The following is a 20,245-nucleotide window of genomic DNA, read 5'->3' on the forward strand; positions in this document are numbered from 1 at the left end:
TAATATCTGTCTGAAGAAGGGTTTCGGCCCGAAACGTTGCCTATTTCCTTCGCTCCATAGATGCTGCTGCACCCGCTGAGTTTCTCCAGCATTTTTGTATACCTTCGATTTTCCAGCATCTGCAGTTCCTTCTTGAACACATCTATCTGATGATGTCTCTTTTGCTTTGGGTTGTTATTTTAGATTATATCCAACGTGAGGATGTTTATGTGCTTTATTCTTTATCAATATTATGTTTGATTCATCTTCAAAATGTTTGGTAGATACATAAACTTAATTTACCATGGAAACAAAACACGAAATGTTTGGCGTTGTTAAGCTGGATGTTTGCACTTTTCATTTTTGTGTGGAAATTTGCTGCCCTCTAATGGAAAGATGAAAATATTGGCTCAGCTTTTTAATGGTCCATAATTGTAGAACTAAATTCATCATTTATCTTGTAATTTATGTAAGAAATCAGATGTTTAATATAATATTTTACCTCAATTTACAGCCATTTTAGCTGTAATTTAACAATAACAATGCAAAGAAAGTCAAGGAGTCATTAAACATGTTTTCAAAAAGTTGCAACTTGCAGATAGCCTAAAGTAATTAAACTTTTATATGTTTAAGTTTTCTTGGTTAATTTGGAATATTGTAGCAAAAATTCACCAGTCATCGAGCAGATATTTTGGAATGTAATGGCCTTTTTTTCAAATTTAATTTTTGATTTAAATATCGATTGCAGAAAAAATATAATATATGTGATCCGAATGATATGAAATGATAATGTCCACTAAACTAGATTGTGCATCCAAGTAATCTAAGAACATTGACTTTACTTTGGAGATACAGCAAAGAAACTGTCCGTTCAGGTCTCTTCTCCCCCCCACCCCCTCCCCAAATTCCACGCCGCCCAGTCCACGGCGACCCATTTATCTTTTGTCATAGATAACTGTAATATAAATATCTGAATCTTTCTTCTTTTGTTTTGTTCTTTTACAGAAATTGGCAATAGGTGTCAACCAGTTTGCATATACATGTGTACAAGACCATCATGTTTGGGCTAACCAACAGTTTTGGGAAGCTACATTCTACAATGATGTGCAGAGTCAAATTCGAGCGCTCTACCTCACCTCCAGAAATGAAAATTTTCTATCCAATTTCAAGCAAAAGGTAACTAGATATTACTTTCCTCTGTTTTGTGTAATACGGTATGAATACCAAAGACTCTCCTGTACCCCAATTCTTTTTAAAATTCTTTTTTTTTAATAAACATTTTCTGAAATCATAGTTTTATGGTATCAGTAAATGGAATAACACATTAAGATGAAAGAGAACAGAAGTTGTTTTATCTGGAAATAAAAAATAATTCTTAAATTTCTTAAATATGTCATCCCATTATTTCTATATATTTATTTGTAGAGTAGGCAAATTCTCATTCATTGCAAGATGGATGTTGAGATCATAGGGTGATTAGACTTGGTGAAGTGTTAAAATGCATTGTGTAGATATTGCAGCATTTTTTGAGTCAGGTGGCAGGAGCCTTGTAGGTGTCTTGAGTTTTGGGAGGTGAGTTACACAAAAGGTTTTTGATCTATTGTACTCGCCATATCTATGTGGTTGGGTTGGTTAAGTTTCTGGTCATTGGGTTCAATCCAAGTGCAATTGAATGTCATGGGTAGGTGATTGAATGCTCATAGAAAATGGTAATTGACTGTCACCTTTAACTAAGATGCCACATGCTAATCCTCAGGCCTTGCCTAAATATTGTCAGGTATTACTCTCACTGGCATGGGCTGTTTAGTTTAATGAATTGCCACCAAACTGAAAATTGTGCAATCATTGACAAATGACAGACGAAAAGTTGTTTATGAAACACCACTTTGGTCTCGGATTTAAGAAACTAGAACATTCATGTTCTGAGGCTGGGTTAATTGACCTCCAACAACCACAACTATCTTCCTCTCTGCAAGGTATGAATCCAACTGTTGGTGTGCCTTCCCCTTAAGTTGTATACCACACAAGAGTCAAACGCTGCCTTGATGTCAAAGGCAGTCACTCTCTTCTAATATTCAATTTTGGCAACCTTTGGACTGAGGGTCTCATGAGGTATACAGCCAGGTCCAGGCAAAATCTACATTAAGTATTGCCCTAGTTATTAGTGAGTAATTAATGGCATTTTTTAACATCACTAACTATCACTTGGTGTTAATTAGTTAGTTGGGTGGCCGGATTTTTGTGCTGAAGAGGTTATATCTGGGCAACTTTCCATCTTGTCGAGCAGATGCTAGTGTTGTAGCTATAGTCAAAGATGATCACGGATTGCAAGTCTTCAATACTATAGCCAGGATGTTTTCAACTCCCATTGCCTTTCGTCTTTCTAATGTCCTCAGCCAACTCTTGATGTTACATGGATGATTAGAATGAACTGAACATTGGTTTTGTAACGTGGAGATTGCAGAGAGAAGTCCAGATGAATAACCTACTTGGCAGTTCTGGCTGAAAGTGGTTAGGATAGTCCTGTGGTGCAGTTTCATCATATTGACAACTTACTCTTGTTTACCTGATACTGCTTTCAGCATGCCCTGCTATGCTCTTAATTGAACGGGGACGTTCTCTGGTTTAATTGTAAATGCTTGAATGAGAGATGTGTTGGGTTATGACATAAAGAAATTATTGTGATGGACATTCCCACTGTTGGTGCTTGTCCATATAGCCTCAAAAATCCCCAGTTTTGACCTGTCGGATCTATTCTCAAGCCCATTTAGCACAATGTAGACCCACACCACTATGAAAGATGACATGAATGTGTCTCCACAAGTGGTGTGCATTGGTCACTGAGGTCAGTTGCTTGACCAGCCATAATGGATAAAATCAGTTTTATTACAAAATCTTCAAGTTACCATATTTGCCATCATATAACTAGTTTAAAGTTTTGCATAATTTTGTCTGATAGCAAGTAATTTATTTTTATCTTTGACCGTCATCCTTTGTCCTTGCAGGACATATCTCTCTTATATCATACACCTGTTAAAACTCTTTAAATGGTGTTACTTCTTATAAACTGTGTGTGTGTGTGTGCACATATTTTATATATATATATATACACACACACACACACACACATTATCACATTTGAAATTCTGAAATTAAGATTTATGGAAATATCAATAAAAGGATTATAATATTGGTCATGATATCATTTGAACCACAATGTTTGATTGCCACTGATGTGCACTATTATACTAAATGCATGTAACATGCAGTGATAAAATTTGGTTCATTGGAAGTTAAATAAGACAGAGGTATTTCAGTATGAATTCCGTGAAACAACCTTGAATTCTTCTTTGTCCTGGGAAGGATTTTTGTGGAAAAATATCTTTCACTGTGGTATTTTTACTTTGTTGCTATCTTTGCTGTGCTTCCACATATCCTACGTGCTCTTTGATATTTTGTGGCCTTAAAACGCTCCTTTCAATGCGGTGCTCTGTCAGTAGTTCATCTATGTGTTCTAACCTTTGCAAAAGGCATAAAGGCGAGAATAAATCCTGGAAGAGAAAAAAATATTTTCCAGCTCTTGATCCCCGTTTTGTTTATTTTAGGATAAAGATCCACTACCAACAGAACAAGAGAAAAGAGTCATGGACCTAGCAGCAGAGCAGTTGCGGTTATGGCCAACGCTACACAAAGAAAAACAGCAGGAGTTGGAAAAAGGAGAAGAAAACACAGTGTTTAGCCAAGCCATTCATTATGCCCAACTCATGGTATACTTGCTGGTTCCCTTGGACACGAGTAAAAACAAGTTGCTTCGAAATGCTGCAACAGGAGACTGGGAAAGTGGGAGTAATAGTTTTGTCACTAACAGGTTTGTATAAAGTCATGTGCAATATTTATATTTCACACCTTTTCACGTAAAATGTTTTTCTATCCATGTTTGGCTGTGGTACCCTTCCAAAAGGCTCCTGTGTGGATTATAACCTCTGTCGTTCGAATAATGTTGAACACCACCAATTGGTTTTAAAAAGATCATCGGGGACTTTTCAATTTCAAAATTTGTACTCATACAAGTATAAAAATGTTGTAATATACTTTTTCCTGATGATGAAATGCATATTGATACAGAAAATATTTTAAATATTTTCAGATGTAAAAAATAGTATTTTGAAAATTTAGATGGGCATTTACTGGCAGAGGTTTAAGTAAAAATCTTGGAAAATTAATTTACTCTGGCTGCCTGATCATTATGTTTCACCATTTTAGTCAAGCACTGGCTTCAGCCTTTGAAGTGTTAAAGATCAATTGTAGGTCATAAGAGTCATGCAACACAGAAACAGGCCCTTTGGCCAAACTCATCCATGCCAGCCAAGATGGTCCATCTAAGCTAGTCCCATTAGCCTGTGTTTGGCCCATATCCCTCTAAATCTACCCTGTCCAAGTGTTGTTTAAATGCTGTCATAGTACCTGCCTCAACTACCATCTCTGGCAGCTTCTTCCAGGTCTGCAGAAAGTTGAAACATTTACTGGTAAGCTTAAAATACAAATTGATCCATAACCCCATAGGACAGAGTAGCAATATAAAGGCCTTCTGAACATATGTGCCTCAGAATTAGGTGCAGGTGATGACCATCTGGCCCTTCCGTTCATCAAGAATGTGGCTGATCTTCTGTCTCAGCTCCATTTTTTTTCCCCATTATCCCCATATCCCTCATTTTTCTCACAATCCAGAAAACTAAAAATCTCTGATTTGAATGTTTTTTATAATCATCTAGTTTCATTTATAATCATGCTTTGAAAATCACAATGGATCAAATACTTGTATTTAATTATAAGACACCTACCAATTCTGCAAAAGTAAAGTTCAGCTTCTTGCAATAATAAACTTGCTGCTTACCTCTCATACAATTCTAAGCATTTACTTGTTTACCAGAAATACTCACTGATCCTCTTTAATATAAATAGCTTGTTTTAAATCCATTTCCATATGCATCAGCTATGCTGTATAAATTGATACCAGGAGATTAGAACTGATGTTAGCCTTCCTGTGTACCTATTTTGACATTTAATTGTACAATTTACTATCCATTGTTCATGTCATATCTCGTGTTACAGGTGTTATTAATTTTCTGATTTTTGTTTTTAACTTTGGCACCTTCTTACTTTCTTTCATTAAGATAGTATTTTACCAAAAAACTAGCAGTTGGAGTAACATGCAACACCCCAGTAATACTACGTATAATGTCCCTGCAAAGTGCTGTGTGGGTTAAAGTGAACTGTTTCCCAAAGTTGAAGGTTAAATTTGAAACTCATTGGGCCATCTTGTCTCTTACATCTCACCTTCCTGAGAGAGGAAGAGAAGTAGTTGCAAATTTATTTTCCACTACATTATACAGCATGTTTTTCTTGGCGTGCAGAACACAAACAAGATTACATTGGAATGTTGCACATAATCTGACTGAATTTTGAGTTTTTCAAGGTTAGAGGTTGGTCATGTCAACTTTTTTGGTCTGTTTACCATGCTAGCAGTGGAATTTATCGCTGCTTCTTGAAATGCTGCTGGAAGGTTCACAACTCATCAGGAAGTTCAGATTGTCATTTTATAACTATTTAGGTAAACAGCATTCAAAATCAACCATGTATATCTATTATAAACAAGTACATTACATAAATAGTTTTATTATCAGGAATCAGTAAAATTACATCAATGCAGCAAATATGCACACATTATTCATAAATTATACATATGTTGCAATGACATTTGTTATCTCATTGTGAAATTGTGTCTGAAAAACATAAAAATCTAAGATGCTTCCTTTAAAGTATATGCATTGTAAATCTCTAGGCCTACACCTACAACACCCATTAGCAGTAACAATCAAATTAAATCCTAGTATATGATTTTAAATTTTGAGTTTTCAAATCTGTGTTTTGAAGTCCATTGGCACTAACTAGAAATGCAAAAAAATACAATAGATCAGTTGGTTTTTCTTCTTCTTTCATGTGGCATGCACAGCCTAAAGTTGTTGGACAACTTGTTCTATTTGATCTTCCGTTTGTGCACATCGAGTTGATTGCATTACTCGAAACAGGGCGGACCACATGAAGGTTGCAATCTTCCACCCCATCAGTTGGTTGATTTCTCATTACTGTCAGCAGTATCAACATTATTCTATATTTTGATACGATGATTATTATATCAAAATATCAATCTCTAAGCCTTTTGATTTTTCTTTGCGTAGTTTTTGTATACTCTCTAAATAGTTTTTAGAGAGATAATGGACTGGAAGCTTGTAACTACAGCTATGCCTCAGGGATTTGTGTTGGGCCCATTGCTATTTGTGGTTTATATCAAAAATTTAGATGAGAATGTACCGGGCATGATTAGTCAGTTTGCAGATGACACAAAAGTGGGTGGTATCGTAGATAGGGAAGATGGTTAAAAATACAGCAGGATCCTGGACAGTAGGGAATACAGGATAAGGAATGGTAAATGGAGTTTAATGCAAAGTGTGAGTTGCATTTTGGGAAGTCAATCCAGAACAGGACCTTCGCAGGGCTTCGGAGAGTGTTGTAGAGCAGCAGAATCTATGAGTTGCAGATACATATGTTGAAAGTGGAGTCATTTTTAAGGATGGGAGAAAAGGCTTTCGGTACATTGACCTTCGACGGTCAGGTTATTGAGCATAGAAGTTGGGATGTTATGCGATAATTGTACAAGATGTTGGTGAGGCTGCATTTAGAGCATTGTGTTCAGTTTTGGTTACCGTTCTGTAGGAAAGATGTTAAATGGAAATAGTGCAGAGAAGATTTACGAGGAAGTTGCCAGGACTTGAGCGATTGAGCTATACAGAGAGGTTGGGTAAGCTAGGACCTAAAGCAGGCTTACATTTGCACTCAGTTTGGCTGCCTGAATCTCGCGGTTGCATACTATTTGAACCCCCCCCCTTACATTCCCATATTGACTTCCTCCTATATTCCTTCCTTACGAGGATGTTGCCAGAACTTGAGAGCCTCTAACTAAATATATTTCCTCGACCTGACTGTCAGAATCCCAAGATTCTAAATGAGTTGGTTGCAGAGATAATTGATGATCTTCCAAAACACCAAACTTCAAGAACATCTCGAAGATTACAAATATAGAAAATCTAACAACTTTAGGATGGACAGTCAGAACCTTTTAAAGTATAGTTTAGTTTATTGTCACTGAGGTACAGTAAGAATCTTTTGTTGTGTGCTTACTAGTCAGTGGAAAGACTATGCATGATTGCAATCAAACCATTCACAGTGTACAGAGAGGTTTAAAAGACTGGAGCCATTAATAATAATAATAATAATAATAATAATAAACTTTATTATGGACTCGAGGGGCAACATTATATAAAAATGCATTGCATATTAAAAAAATATCATAAAGTACATATAAAATCTTAGTGTAGTAAGATGTTATATGTATAGTAAGATTTTATATATCATTGTAATGCATGATTGCAAATCTAATCCTTTGACCAGTACATAAAGAGTCTCCTGACTTCCATGTCCTCCAGGTGGAAATATCAAGGACTAGGGGGTTTAGGTTCAAGGTGAGAGGGGCAAAGTTTAATGGAGATGTGCGGGACGTTTTTTGTACAGAGGGTGATGAGTGCCTGGAACGCAAGGGTGGTGGAGGAGGTGGAGACGTTATGGGCGTTTAAAGATTTTTAGATTGGCATTTGGATATGCAGAGAATGAAGAAATTTGGATCGTATGCAGGCAGATGAGATTAGTTTATCTTGGTATCAGGTTCGGCACAAACGGCATGAAGCAAAGGACCTGTTCCTGTGCTGTACCTTTCTATGTACGACCTTCATTTATGAAAAGGGAGAGAACCAAATTATTGATCCATAGCTTAAAATCTGTTGTCGTCAAAATATCAGATTCATCATTAAGGCTTAGTGGTCGGTTTCTGGACAATCAGCGTATGATTAGATGATCAGCGTAACCTTGTAAAAGTAAAGGACAGATTAAATCAAGTTTTTTAAGGATATATATTGTAGGATAGTAATTAGAGAACTAATGGATGTCATCTATCTGGGTTTTCCAAAGACACTTAATATGACAACAGATTGTTGTGTAAAATAAAGGGTAGAGGGATATGGGGCAAATGTGGACAGGTGAGACTAGTGTAGATGGGGTACCTTTGTCAGTGTAATGTATTCATACATATTCATGTATATGTTAATGAGTTGGTGTTCAATATAAACGGGGAATGTTGGGTAATAAAGCTCTCTCTCGTGATCCAGGCAACCTGCGTGTAAGTTGGTATTCATTCTGCCGTCTGGAATATAACAAAATTGCTGACGAGGATGGGATAGAGTTTGTGAACTCATCCTTTAAATACAGTGAAGAACTGTTTTGCAACATGCAGTATTGTTTAACATTGTAAACGGTATTATACGGAGTTGTGTTGCAGTTGTTTGCGAGCTGGACACGATAGGCTGCAGATCCTTCTATGCAGGGGACAAATCGTTGAGAGTTTGTCAGGCTATCTCTATGTTGTGTCTACGTGGCAAGATGCCGTCCTTGGGATTGTATAAGAATTTTTTTTGTCGAGTTCCTCAAGCTGAATAGCCTTTGTACAGCTAAGTTTTAGGTGAATTGTTACACCAGAACAGACAGGAAATCGGGGTTTTTGAACAGACTTTAAAAAAAAGAGAGAATGACACGATGGCAGCGTCCGCGGGCTACATAGGAAACCTTGAACCTTGGTACTTTTGAGTAGAGAGCTGTTCAGCTCCTATATGGAGAGCGCGAACATTTTTCACAGCAAACAACATAATGGAGATTAGTGGTGAAGGAGAGATAGTGACTGAAACAAATAAGGCTGTGAACGCATGAAAGCGATTCTGCTCACGGAGATCGGTCCTGAAGTTTACGGCACACTCGTGAATCCCCTTACGCCCATAAAGGCAAAAGATGTGCCATTCAATGACATTATGAAGAAATTGTAGGAGCATTTCATCCCAAAGCCTCTGGAAATTGCAGAAAGCTATAAATTTGACACTCGAAACCAGAAGCAGAATGAGACAATCAATGAGTACATGTTGCCTTGAAAAACTTAACTTTGCGCTGTAACTTTGGAACCTTTCTCGGACGCGCACTACATGACAGATTTGTCATGTGAATGAACAAATTCAATCTAAACTGATGTACACTCCAAATCTTACATTTGAGAAAGCATGCAAGATTGATACCACAATGGAGATGGTATCAAAGAATGCTCGCGAGTTTCGTCCACCACAGACTGCAGTGGCTGTTTGCAGTCACAAGGCAGTGCCTATGGCCAAACCAAGAGGCGCTAAACCAAACCCAAATGTATGGCGGGGAGCCGAGGTCAGCCAGTTGTTATCGTTGCAACGGTAATCACTCATCCCAATTTTGTCAGTTCAAAATGGCCAAGTGCTATAACTGCCAGAAGAAAGGCCACATCGCCTCAGCATGTCTGGCCAAGCTTAAAACAGAAAACCACCAATCTGCGGGAATCAAGCGACAACAACAGAGAGGAGTTCACAACTTGGAGGTGAACCCAGATGGAAATGAACTTGGGTTGTACACCATTTATGCAACCAACATCGATAAGCCTACAACCAGCCAAGGCAAGGACTTTCGAACTAAACTATTGATAAATTAACAGTTAATCGATATGTGTATTGACACTGCAGCAGATTGTTCGGTCATGAGCAGAGACCTGTATGATACAAAGTTCCCACAGGTACCATTGTTTGAGAGTAAGGTCAAGCTGAGAACCTACTCGGGTGAAGTTTTGGAGACGCGTGGACAAATTAACTGTAAAGTTCAGCATAATGGTCACTTGTTTGCACAACAGGCAACCAGTGGTACAGAGGTAGACATGGAGGAGTACAGATCCACTGTGCTCTCCTACATCAACTGCTGTGTGGAGACTGTTACAGTGGACAAGCAAATAAATATGTTCCCAAACCGGAAACCCTGGATGAACAAGGAGGTTCAGAATCTGCTAAGGGCAAGCAACAATGCCTTTAAATCCAGGGACACTTCTGCCTACAGTGCGGCCAGGTCGAACCTGAACAAAGGCATAAAAAAGGCCAAAGACATCCACAGGCAAAGGGTGGAAGACCACTTCAATACCGCGGACACCAGAAGCATGTGGCAGGGTGTCAGGGACATCACTGACTACAAGCGCAGCCCCGCCTGCCCCCACGGTGATATCACACTGGCCAACGAACTAAACACCTTCTTTGCCCGCTTCGAAACTGGCAACACCACCAGTAGTGGAATAACCCCGGCCAAGGCGGAGGGACAGGCCTTAACACTGAGCACTCAGGGGCTACAGTGCGCTCTGCGTAGGATCAATCCACGCAAGGCTGCAGACCCGGATGGAGTCCAGGGAAGGGTACTAAAGGACTGTGCTGTACAGCTGGCGGAGGTATTCACGAGAATCTTTAATCTGTCTCTATCTCTGGCAACGGTCCCCAAGTGCCTGAAAACAGCCACCATAGTACCGGTGCCAAAAAAGTCTAAAGTCACCAACCTGAACGACTACCGCCAGTTGCCCTAAATCTAATCCCAATGAAGTGCTTTGAAAGGCTGGTCCTTTCCCGCATCAAATCCAGCATCCCTGCCTCACTGGACTCATCAATTTGCATTCAGGGCAAATGGATCAACAGAGGATGTCATCTCTCTGGCTCTTCACACTGTCCTGACTCACCTGGACAGACAGGGCACGTACGTGAGGATGCTCTTCATTGACTATAGCTCTGCATTCAATACGGTCATCCCACCAAGCTCACCACCAAACTCCACCAGCTAGGCCTCAGCTCGCCGATATGCGATTGGATCCTGAAATTTCTGACGGAGCGACCGCAGGCAGTGAGACTGGGCACGCACCTGTCCTCCACTATCCCCCTGAGCACTGGCACACCACAGGGCTGTGTACTAAGCCCCATGCTCTACTCCCTCTTCACTCACGACTGCATTCCTGCATTCGACACCAACACCATCGTGAAGTTTGCAGACAACACAACAGTGATTGGGCTGATCACCAACGGGGATGAAACAAAATACAGAGCGGTGGTGCAGAACCTGGCGGACTGGTGCGCACGTAACAACTTGTCACTAAACACCTCCAAGACCAAGGAGCTGATTATTGACTTCAGGAGGTCCCATAAGGGTGAATACGCCCCAATCTCCATTTACGGGGAAAGTGTGGAGAGAGTGTCCAGCTTTAAGTTTCTGGGCACTCACATTTCAGAGGACCTCACATGGTCCACCAACACCGCTGCGCTGGTCAAGAAGGCACAGCAATGACTGTTCTTCCTGAGGACATTAAAAAAGACTGGTCTGCCCCAACAGCTGCTGACAACGTTCTACCGCTGCACCACAGAGAGCATATTAACGTATGGCATCTCTGTGTGGTATCTCAGCTGCACGGAGGCGGAGAGGAGAGCTCTTCAGCGCGTCGTCCAGAGAGCACAGAGGATTATTGGGACACAGCTACCAGCCTTGGAGGGCATCTACCACACACGGTGCCTCAGGAAGGCCGTCAGCATTCATAAAGACTCCTCACACCCTTGTAACGGACTGTTCGAACTTCTTCCCTCCAGCAGACGTTACAAGGCCTTCTACGCCCGAACCTCCAGACTCAGAAACAGCTTTATTCCCAGAGCTATAGCGGCTCTGAACCGGCCCTGCTGAGTGCCCCCCATCCCCCCTGGACTGTCTCCCTCGGATGGTCACATCACACAGCTTATATATTTATTGCACTTTTCTTTTACATCGGTTGGAAGCTGCATACAAAATCTCGTTGCACTCATGTGCAATGACAATAAAAATATATTATTATTATTAGTCAGTAACACTGCCAATCATAAACCAACCCTCCTTGGAAAGGATTGGCTGAGTAGAATAGAGTTAGACTGGAAGAACATTTTCAGCGTCGATTTGTCCAAATCACGTCTTGAAAACGTCATAAGCAAACATGCAAACATTTTTGCTGACAGTTACACGGGAATAACAGGGTACTCTGCACACATTCGACTTAAGCAAGATGTGAGACCTGTGTATTGTCGACCAAGACCTGTGCCATATGCTCTAAAGCAACAAGTGGAGGAAGAACTCGACAGGTTACAGCGGAATGGAGTACTTGTGAAGACAGACTAGAGCAACTGGGCAACACCAATTGTGGCCATACCCAAGGCTGACAAAACTGTTCGACTATGTGGTGACTACAAAGTCACATTCACATTGATGAAGAACAATATCCGTTACAAACCTCGTAAGATCTGTACGCAGAACTTAGCGGAGCAAGGGCCTTCTCTAACCTGGATTTGTCTCAGGGTTACGCACAACTCAATGTCGACAAGGAAGGCCAGTGGTATTTGACTATCAACACACATAAGGGCTTGTATTCATATACAAAGCTGCTCTGTAGTGTGAAATCCTCCCCGAACATTTTCCAGTCTATCATGGACAAAATGTTACAAGGCATTCCGCACTGTGTGTGCGACCAGGATGACCTACTGATATTCACAGAGGGCATGGTAGAACATCTGGAAATCCTTGAGCAAGTTCTCACACGACTGAACTGCCACAATGTCAAACTGCGAAAAAGTAAATGTGCATTTGCGCAGTCAGAGGTGGTCTACCTTGGACTCAAAGTAGATGCCAATGGACTTCACCCTGTGAAGGCGAATGTTGAAGGCTAGTATCGTGCTGAAGTACAGAACCACATAACAACGGGTTACTCACCTGCAGAACCGTTGATGAAGAGAAGGCTAAGAATACGCCTGTCTAGATCAACCCAATTTAGCCTTGAGAGTTAAGCAAAAACAGTTTAGTCAAAAACACCATTTTGACTTGATGAGCAAGTTTGTGTTCTCAGTCCTCCCAACAAGTCCAGTCGAGCCAAATGGGATGTTGGGAAAATAGCGGAAGTGTATGGAACAAAAAGATACTTAGTTGAAGTTGGAGATAGGATCAAAAGTGTTCATGTTGATCAAATGATTCCAGCCAAAGATGAACCAAAAACAGCATGAAGACTTAATCCCTGAGTTTTTATCTGAAAGAAGAGACCACTGTGATTGAAACACAAAATTCAGTTAGTACAGACAAAGAAACAGATTCCTCTGGTCAGTCAGGATACTAAAACTGAGCCAAACAGGCCTACAGTTGAGTCAACACCTAAACTTGTTTTACATCTGTTACTGTTAGATGATCAGGCAGGATGTGTAAACCAGTAGTCAGATTCGGTTTGTAAGTTAAGTAACTCACCGTATAAGTAAAACAAAAATGTGTAGATATTTATATTAAATATATTATGTTTATCATTTAAGATTTCATAAATACTGGTTTAAATCAAGTATCACAACAACCAAAATTGTAACCGTGTACTTAGATTTAATACTTAAAATAAAGAGAGCAGTATAATGTATTCATACAAATTCATGTATATGTTAATGAGTTGGTGTTCAATATAAGCAGGGAATGTTGGGTAATATAGCTCTCTCTCGTGATCCAGGCAACCTGCGTGTAAGTTGTTATTCATTCTGCAGTCTGGAATATAACAGTCGGCATGGGCAAGCTGGGCCGAAGCTCTAAATAGGCCGTGGACCGAGGTGCTTTTCGTTTAATTTCGTGACCCAAATCACAAAACTACCTGAATTTTTAACATATTGTGTAAAAATATTATAGAAATCATACCTGAAAATCGTCAAGACCTGCACAATTTTTTTAAATATAGGGATAAACCTCAAATTTTCCGAGTAGTAATTGGCCAATCAATGCACGTTTGACATTGCGCCGGAAGCCAATTGACCAATCACGCACTTTGTTTCATGGTGGCTAGGCAGAGAAGGATTTTATTAAAAATGTGTACATAACACGACAAAATTTAATGAGGCGTGGATACTTGGAATGAAAAGTGAAACCTCTACCAAAATGGAAAAAAAACGCGGCGTTTCTGGGTCTGACGTTGGCGTAGCAACGAATCAAAGGCTGGCAGCCACGTCAGAAACACACACAGCTAGCCAACCAGCAGCCACACAGTTTTAATATTATATAGATGCTAACCTTGCTGATAAGTTTGTTTTACATTTGATTTATCTTTGTAATGTTATGATGTGAACTGTTCAATAACAATGATAAATAAAAATGTACAGCTAGGGTTAGGATATTTGTATATAATATAATTACAGTCATATACACGTCATATATATAATATATAAATGTATATATAATGTGAATATATATGTATCATAATATATGGTTTAAGTAGACAGCAGTACGGAATTAGGCTCTCATGGAGTAATATGAGCATTGAATAGTAGACGGCGCTTACTTTTTCGATCTCATTTTCTATTTGGTTTAATTAATTAATGTGCAACTTTTGGCAGTGACGAGTTATGACTTCCTTCTCAATTATATTTTATCTAAATCTGTGCAAAATTTCAAGTAGTTCCCAGACATGGGTCACGAAAGTTAAATTCTAGACACATTTTCGATGCTTGGCCCACAGCCTAAAAATAAAGGGTTGTTTGTAACATATTCATGTGAATAATGGAAATAAAACAAATCACAGCTGCTGGAGATGTAAAATGAAAACAGTGCTGGAACTACTGAGTTGGTCACCTGCAACCTTGAGAAGAGAAACATAATTGATGTTTCAAGTCATATTGACAAGCTCATTGTTTCTCTTCCCACAGACGCAGCCTGGCCTCTGTTTTCAGCAATCTGTCTTTATTTTAGAATGAATAATGGATTGGTTAAAACCAGGAAGCAAAGAGCAGGCATAGATGAATTTTCAATTTCATGAAATGGTATTAAAAGTATGACAGAGATCAATATTGGGATCCTCAGATGTTAACAATTTAAATTAACAGCTGTGAAGAAAGGGCAGTTAGTGCCCCATTTTGCTGGTGCCGGGCTAAATGGGAAAGTGAGCTGTGAGGAAGATGTATGGAGTACTCCGTGTCTGCAAAAGAAAGTAAATCAATTTAGCGAATATAAAAGAAGATGGCAAGTGGAGTTTCCCTTTTTTAAATATACAGTAATGCATATTTTCTTTGATAAAGAATAGAAAAATCGAATGTCTTTTAAATAATGAGAAACTGTTTTGAAAATATAAGAAACTTAACATCGTCATGTTGGTTGACGATGCATGGTATGCTGGCTTACTTAGGGAATTGCTGAGATTGCGCAAGACTTTAGTAATGCCTCTTCTGGAGAACTGTGGGATTTTGGTCTCTACCAAGGGAAGGATGCACTTCTTGGCCTCAGTGATTGTGGATTAAACTGTGTTTCATGAGATGAGAGGAGAGTGACTAATGTTGAATTATATTCACTTGAATTAAGAAGAAAGCAATTTCATTGAGGTCTACAAAATTCTGAGAAACTGTTTTTCAAGCTGGGATGTCTAGTCATTGCATCTGGACTGGGGAATAGCCATTTAGAACTGAGATGAAGGTAAATTACTTTTTTAAATGTTTTAAAATTTAGATGTTCAGTTGTTGGGTGTATTCAAAGCTGATGTCAATAGAATTTTGGATACTAGGGAACTGAAAACCTATGTGGCTTGGCAGGAAAGTCGACAAAGCTGAAAGTTTTTATACTAGCAGGCTCAATGGGCCATATTTATTATATGTGCAGCATAGATTAATGGGCTACATTTCATTTATTGGAAAATTAATATTTATGCATGAAAACGTTTTTCACATAGATAATAGTGAGCACTCAATTAATGCTAGATTGTGGCAACATTTCTACTCTGATTATAATTTAAAACGTATCTGTGTTTACTTGGAGAAACATCCCTAAAGACTCAATATAACACTTCCAGGTGACTTTGTTGTTTTAACATAAGGTACTTACTTTGAAAGATTGAACTTATGTAATTAGACTCCTTCAAGATATTCTTTTGAATAGTCACAGAATGAATGTAAACCTCTAGCCTCCAGTATATTGCGTATACGTTGGAAATTTAAGTTCTTTTCTGCATCCCACATATCCATCTATTCATGGAGTCACATATATTCGTCACAAGGTATACAGGTTTTATTTTGAATAAAGAGAAATATTTTCGTTTTGAGATGAAAGTTATGTTTGTAATTTTTGCTGTGGTCTCTACAACTGATTGAAGTTTTTACTGTTTCTTTTTCAGCATTGCTGGCAGTGTCGCTGAGAGTTATGACACCGAAAGTGGGTTTGAAGATGCAGAGAACAATGATGTTGCCAATGCAGTTATTCGTTTTATAATGCGGTTTATTGACAAGGTTTGCACTGAGAGTGGGGTTACCCAGGACCATATCAAGAATCTGCACTGCATGATACCAGGTTAGAATATAAAGTGTTTTATCAATAGAAAAAATAAGTCTGTGTTTGGATAGATACATATTCCATCCTTCCAGCTGATTTTCTAAAGCAGGTGTAGACAAGTTAAGGGGCTGTCCCACTGCGGCGACCTAATTGGCGAGTTTAGAAGAGTTTGCCCTCGACTCATACTCGCAGCATGGTCAACACGAGGTCCTAGGAGATCTTTGTAACTCTCCTTCATGATCGAGAGTAGTCCCCGCGTACTCGAGGCCTCAGCTTGGTCCCGATTTTTCAACATGCTGAAAAATACCCGCAAGTAAAAAAAAGGTTGCCATGGAAAAAAATAGATATTTTTTTTACTCGTAGGTTTAGTCGAAGTAGGTCGTAGTAGGTCGGCATGTTATTCGAAGGTAGTCGAAGGTAATCGAAAGTAGTTGAAGATAGTCGTAGATAGGCTTCAACATAGTCGAAGGAGATCGACGGAGGTCGTCTTCACTCTCCACTATTCGGTGTCCAATTTTCCCGAAGCTAGTCTTCAACATAGTCGAAGGAGGTCGAAAGAAATCTTCTACATAGTCGAAGGAGGTCTTCAACATGACACTTTTTCAAACTCTTCTAAACTCGCCAATTAGGTCGCCGCAGTGGAACAGCCCCTTTACTGTTTCTTACTGCTTCTGTAATTGTTATAGCGGTTGCGCAGTAATATTCAGCTAATTTTGTTTTCTGGCTGTCATTAACTTATGAATATAAGTAAATTTATTAGGAGAAAAATTGCAATAGATTTTATATTATTATGCCATTTAACCATTCATTTTTAATTTGGGATGATTTTGGTTTTGTGTGCGGCACAGCGGTAGAGTTACTGCCTTAAAGCACCAGAGACCTGGGTTCAATCCAGACTACGAGGGGTGTCTGTACAGAGTTTGTACTTTCTCACGTGGTTTTTGGCTCAGTGCTCCGGTTTCCTCCCTTATTCCAAAGATGTAATTGGCTTCTGTCAATAGCCCCTTGTGTGTCGGATCCGAAACTGGTATAGGATAGACCCAGTATACTGGTCGGCGCGGACCCGGTGCGCTGAACAGCCTGTATCTACATTGTATCATTAAACTAAACTAAAATGTAACACTGTTCATGATCACATTCCTGCAGGTTTTTCTTGTTTTTCTGCTTTTGTCTGTTTTTTAAATTTATTTATTTGCTTCTCTGCATTGTGGAAGTATCAGTTCCATGCCAAGTATCTGGATGCTTATAACATACCGTCTGAATGTCTGAGGGAAATAAAAACTGTCAGAGTCACTTGAAGCCATAAGTCAGATAAAGAAACTACAGAATTAATTTGATAATTCTATTCCTGAGACCATTCCGGAAAAGGAAATGTGGCGGCTAGGAACAATGGTATGGGGAAAGCAGGAGCTAAATAGATTTTTTTTCATCTAGTCCTTTTATTTATTCCATAAGTACAAATTAAGCAAGAGGACAGCAGATTCTTATTAGCAAAGTTAAAAATTTCTTCAGCAAACTATTACAGTGATCGCATTTTAATAATAGATTTGATAACCTGCTTCACATGCCATTTTCCTAACCTCAATTTTTTTTCTATGCTAATGTTCTAAATTTCGAAATTAATTATGTCCCAGTAAAATGAGGTATATAGGAGCTGTTTCAAAATGTCATATTTTATAATTAATTTTCCCAAATCATAAATACATTTAACAATTTTAGTTAAACAAGCAGTTTAACTCACCATGGTTTTCCAATTTATTTAAGGAATTGTGGCAATGCACATTGAAACACTTGAGGCTGTTCATCGGGAAAGCAGGAGGCTTCCACCCATACAAAAGGTAAATAAATAACATATTATCCCCGCACTGCACACTTAAATGGAACTTGGATTAAAAAGAAAATAAGATTACTTAAATCAGATCCGGGACCAGGGTGATTTGGGCTGAGATTCACTTTACATAAATGGTTATACAGTTTCCTTTGCTTTATAATTCACCGTCTTTTGATTTCCTGTAGCTTTCTTCATTACAATTTTTATATTTCCGCCTGTTCTCTTTACTTGCTCTTTTTTTTTGGTTTTATGTTATAGTGATAGATTTATTTTCATTCGGTGCTTCTTAAACTTCCTTATTCTTTGATTTCTTCTTTCCTTTCAGATTGGAGCAAGTAAATAGGGCTCGAGGGTAATCCACACTTGTAATTAATCATTGCAGCACCACCTGGTTATAAGCATCTGGTATCACAATAGTTAGTCTGTTGGACTGCAAATATCTTCCAAACATGGTCCAAATATTAGACAGGTGGAATTTCTGATTTTATTTGTTGAAGACCATATTAAATCCACTATTCCATGATCGGATATTGCCTATCATTAACATTGTTTCAGTCTAAAATTATTTTATTCTTTGCAGCTTTGAATATTTTTTTAAGCAATCTAATATTAAACTTGTTTAATGTTAAAATGTTCACCTCGTATGGCTAACTATGCTCTACTTTTATAAATTCAAACTCTAAATAACTATGCATAATCAGGAAAGCAATGAAGCCTTATCGATGAGGGCAGAGCTGCAGATGCTGTGCATGGGGATTTCAATAAGGCATTCGACAAGGTGCTGCATGGTAGGATCCTTTGGAAGGTTGGATCGCATAGGATCCAAGGAGAGATAGCTGAATGTATAACAAATTGGCTCCATGGAAATAAGCAGCGATGGTGGAAGGTTGTTTCTCGGACTGAAAGCTTGTGACAAGTGGTGTGCTTCAGGGTTCGGTGCTGGGCCCGTTACTGTTTGTCATCTACATCAATGATTTGGATGAGAACATACAGGACAAGATTAGCAAGTTTGCTGATAATACACAAAATGAGTGGTTTTGCAGATAGTGAAGATGGTAGTGAAAGATTGCAGCAGGTTCTGGATCGATTGGCCAGGTGGGCGGAGGAATGGTTGATGGAATTTAATAGAGGTGTGATGTGTTGCATTTTGGGACGTCGAACAAGGGCAGGACCTACCTTGTAAATGGTAGGCCTCTAGGTAGTGTTGTAGAGCAGAGGGATCTAGGAGTGCAGGTGAATGGTTCCTTGAAGGTCAAGTCGCAGGTAGATAAGGTGGTTAAAATGGCTTTTGGCACTTTGGCCTTCAGCAGTCAGTGTATTGAGTATAGAAGTTGGAAGGTCATGTTGCAGCTGTATAAGACATTGGTGAGACCGCATTTACAATATTATGTTCAGTTCTGTGCATCATGTTATAGGAAATATATTTTCAAGCTTGAAAGGGTTCAGAAAAGATTTACGAGGATGTTGCCAGGACTAGAGGGTATGAGCTATAGGGAGAGGTTAAGTAGGCTGTGTCTCTATTCCATGGAGCGCAGGAGGATGAGGGTGAATCTTATAGTGGTGTACAGAATCATGAGAGGAATAGATCGGGTAGACGCACAGTCTTTTGCCCAGAGTAGGGGAATTGAGGATCAGAGAAGGGGAAAAGGTTTAATAAAAATCCGAAGGGAACTTTTTCACACAAAGGATGGTGGGTGTATTGAACAAGTTGCCAGAGGAGGTAGTTGAGGCTGTGACTATCCCATTGTTTAAGAAATAGTGAACCAGGTACATGGATAGGACAGGTTTGGAGAGATATGGACCAAGTGCAGGCAAGTGGGTCTAGTGTAGCTGGGATATTGTTGGCCGGTGTGGGCAGGTTGGGCCGAAGGGCCTGTTTCCACACTGTATCACTCTATGACTCTATCTTATAATTTTCTGAGCACTTTAAAATATGTGCTCCCTTGGAATCGTAAACGCAGTGTCCCAAAAATTCCCATATTTTCAATATCATTGCTATTGAAAATGTTGGCTGAGTGAACAACCAACAGTTTATAGAAAATAGATAATGTTAAAAAATAGTTATTTAAATTATTTGAATTATGAATTTCTGAAACAAAAATTGATGAGATG

General features: G+C 39.1%; 1 protein-coding gene across 2 annotated transcripts in view; it reads left to right on the plus strand.

Annotated features, from left to right (window-relative positions):
- Positions 1–20,245, plus strand: part of sbf2 (SET binding factor 2) — a 330,738-nt gene that overhangs the window by 231,613 nt on the left and 78,880 nt on the right. For both annotated transcript variants that reach the window (XM_055649465.1, XM_055649466.1), the window contains exons 18-21: positions 985–1,155; positions 3,585–3,847; positions 16,148–16,320; positions 18,067–18,140. In XM_055649465.1, coding sequence (XP_055505440.1) covers positions 985–1,155; positions 3,585–3,847; positions 16,148–16,320; positions 18,067–18,140 — 681 coding nt within the window. The remainder of the gene's footprint in view (positions 1–984; positions 1,156–3,584; positions 3,848–16,147; positions 16,321–18,066; positions 18,141–20,245) is intronic.

Source organism: Leucoraja erinacea, chromosome 18 (assembly GCF_028641065.1).
Source record: "Leucoraja erinacea ecotype New England chromosome 18, Leri_hhj_1, whole genome shotgun sequence".
Taxonomy (NCBI): Eukaryota; Metazoa; Chordata; class Chondrichthyes; order Rajiformes; family Rajidae; genus Leucoraja; species Leucoraja erinaceus.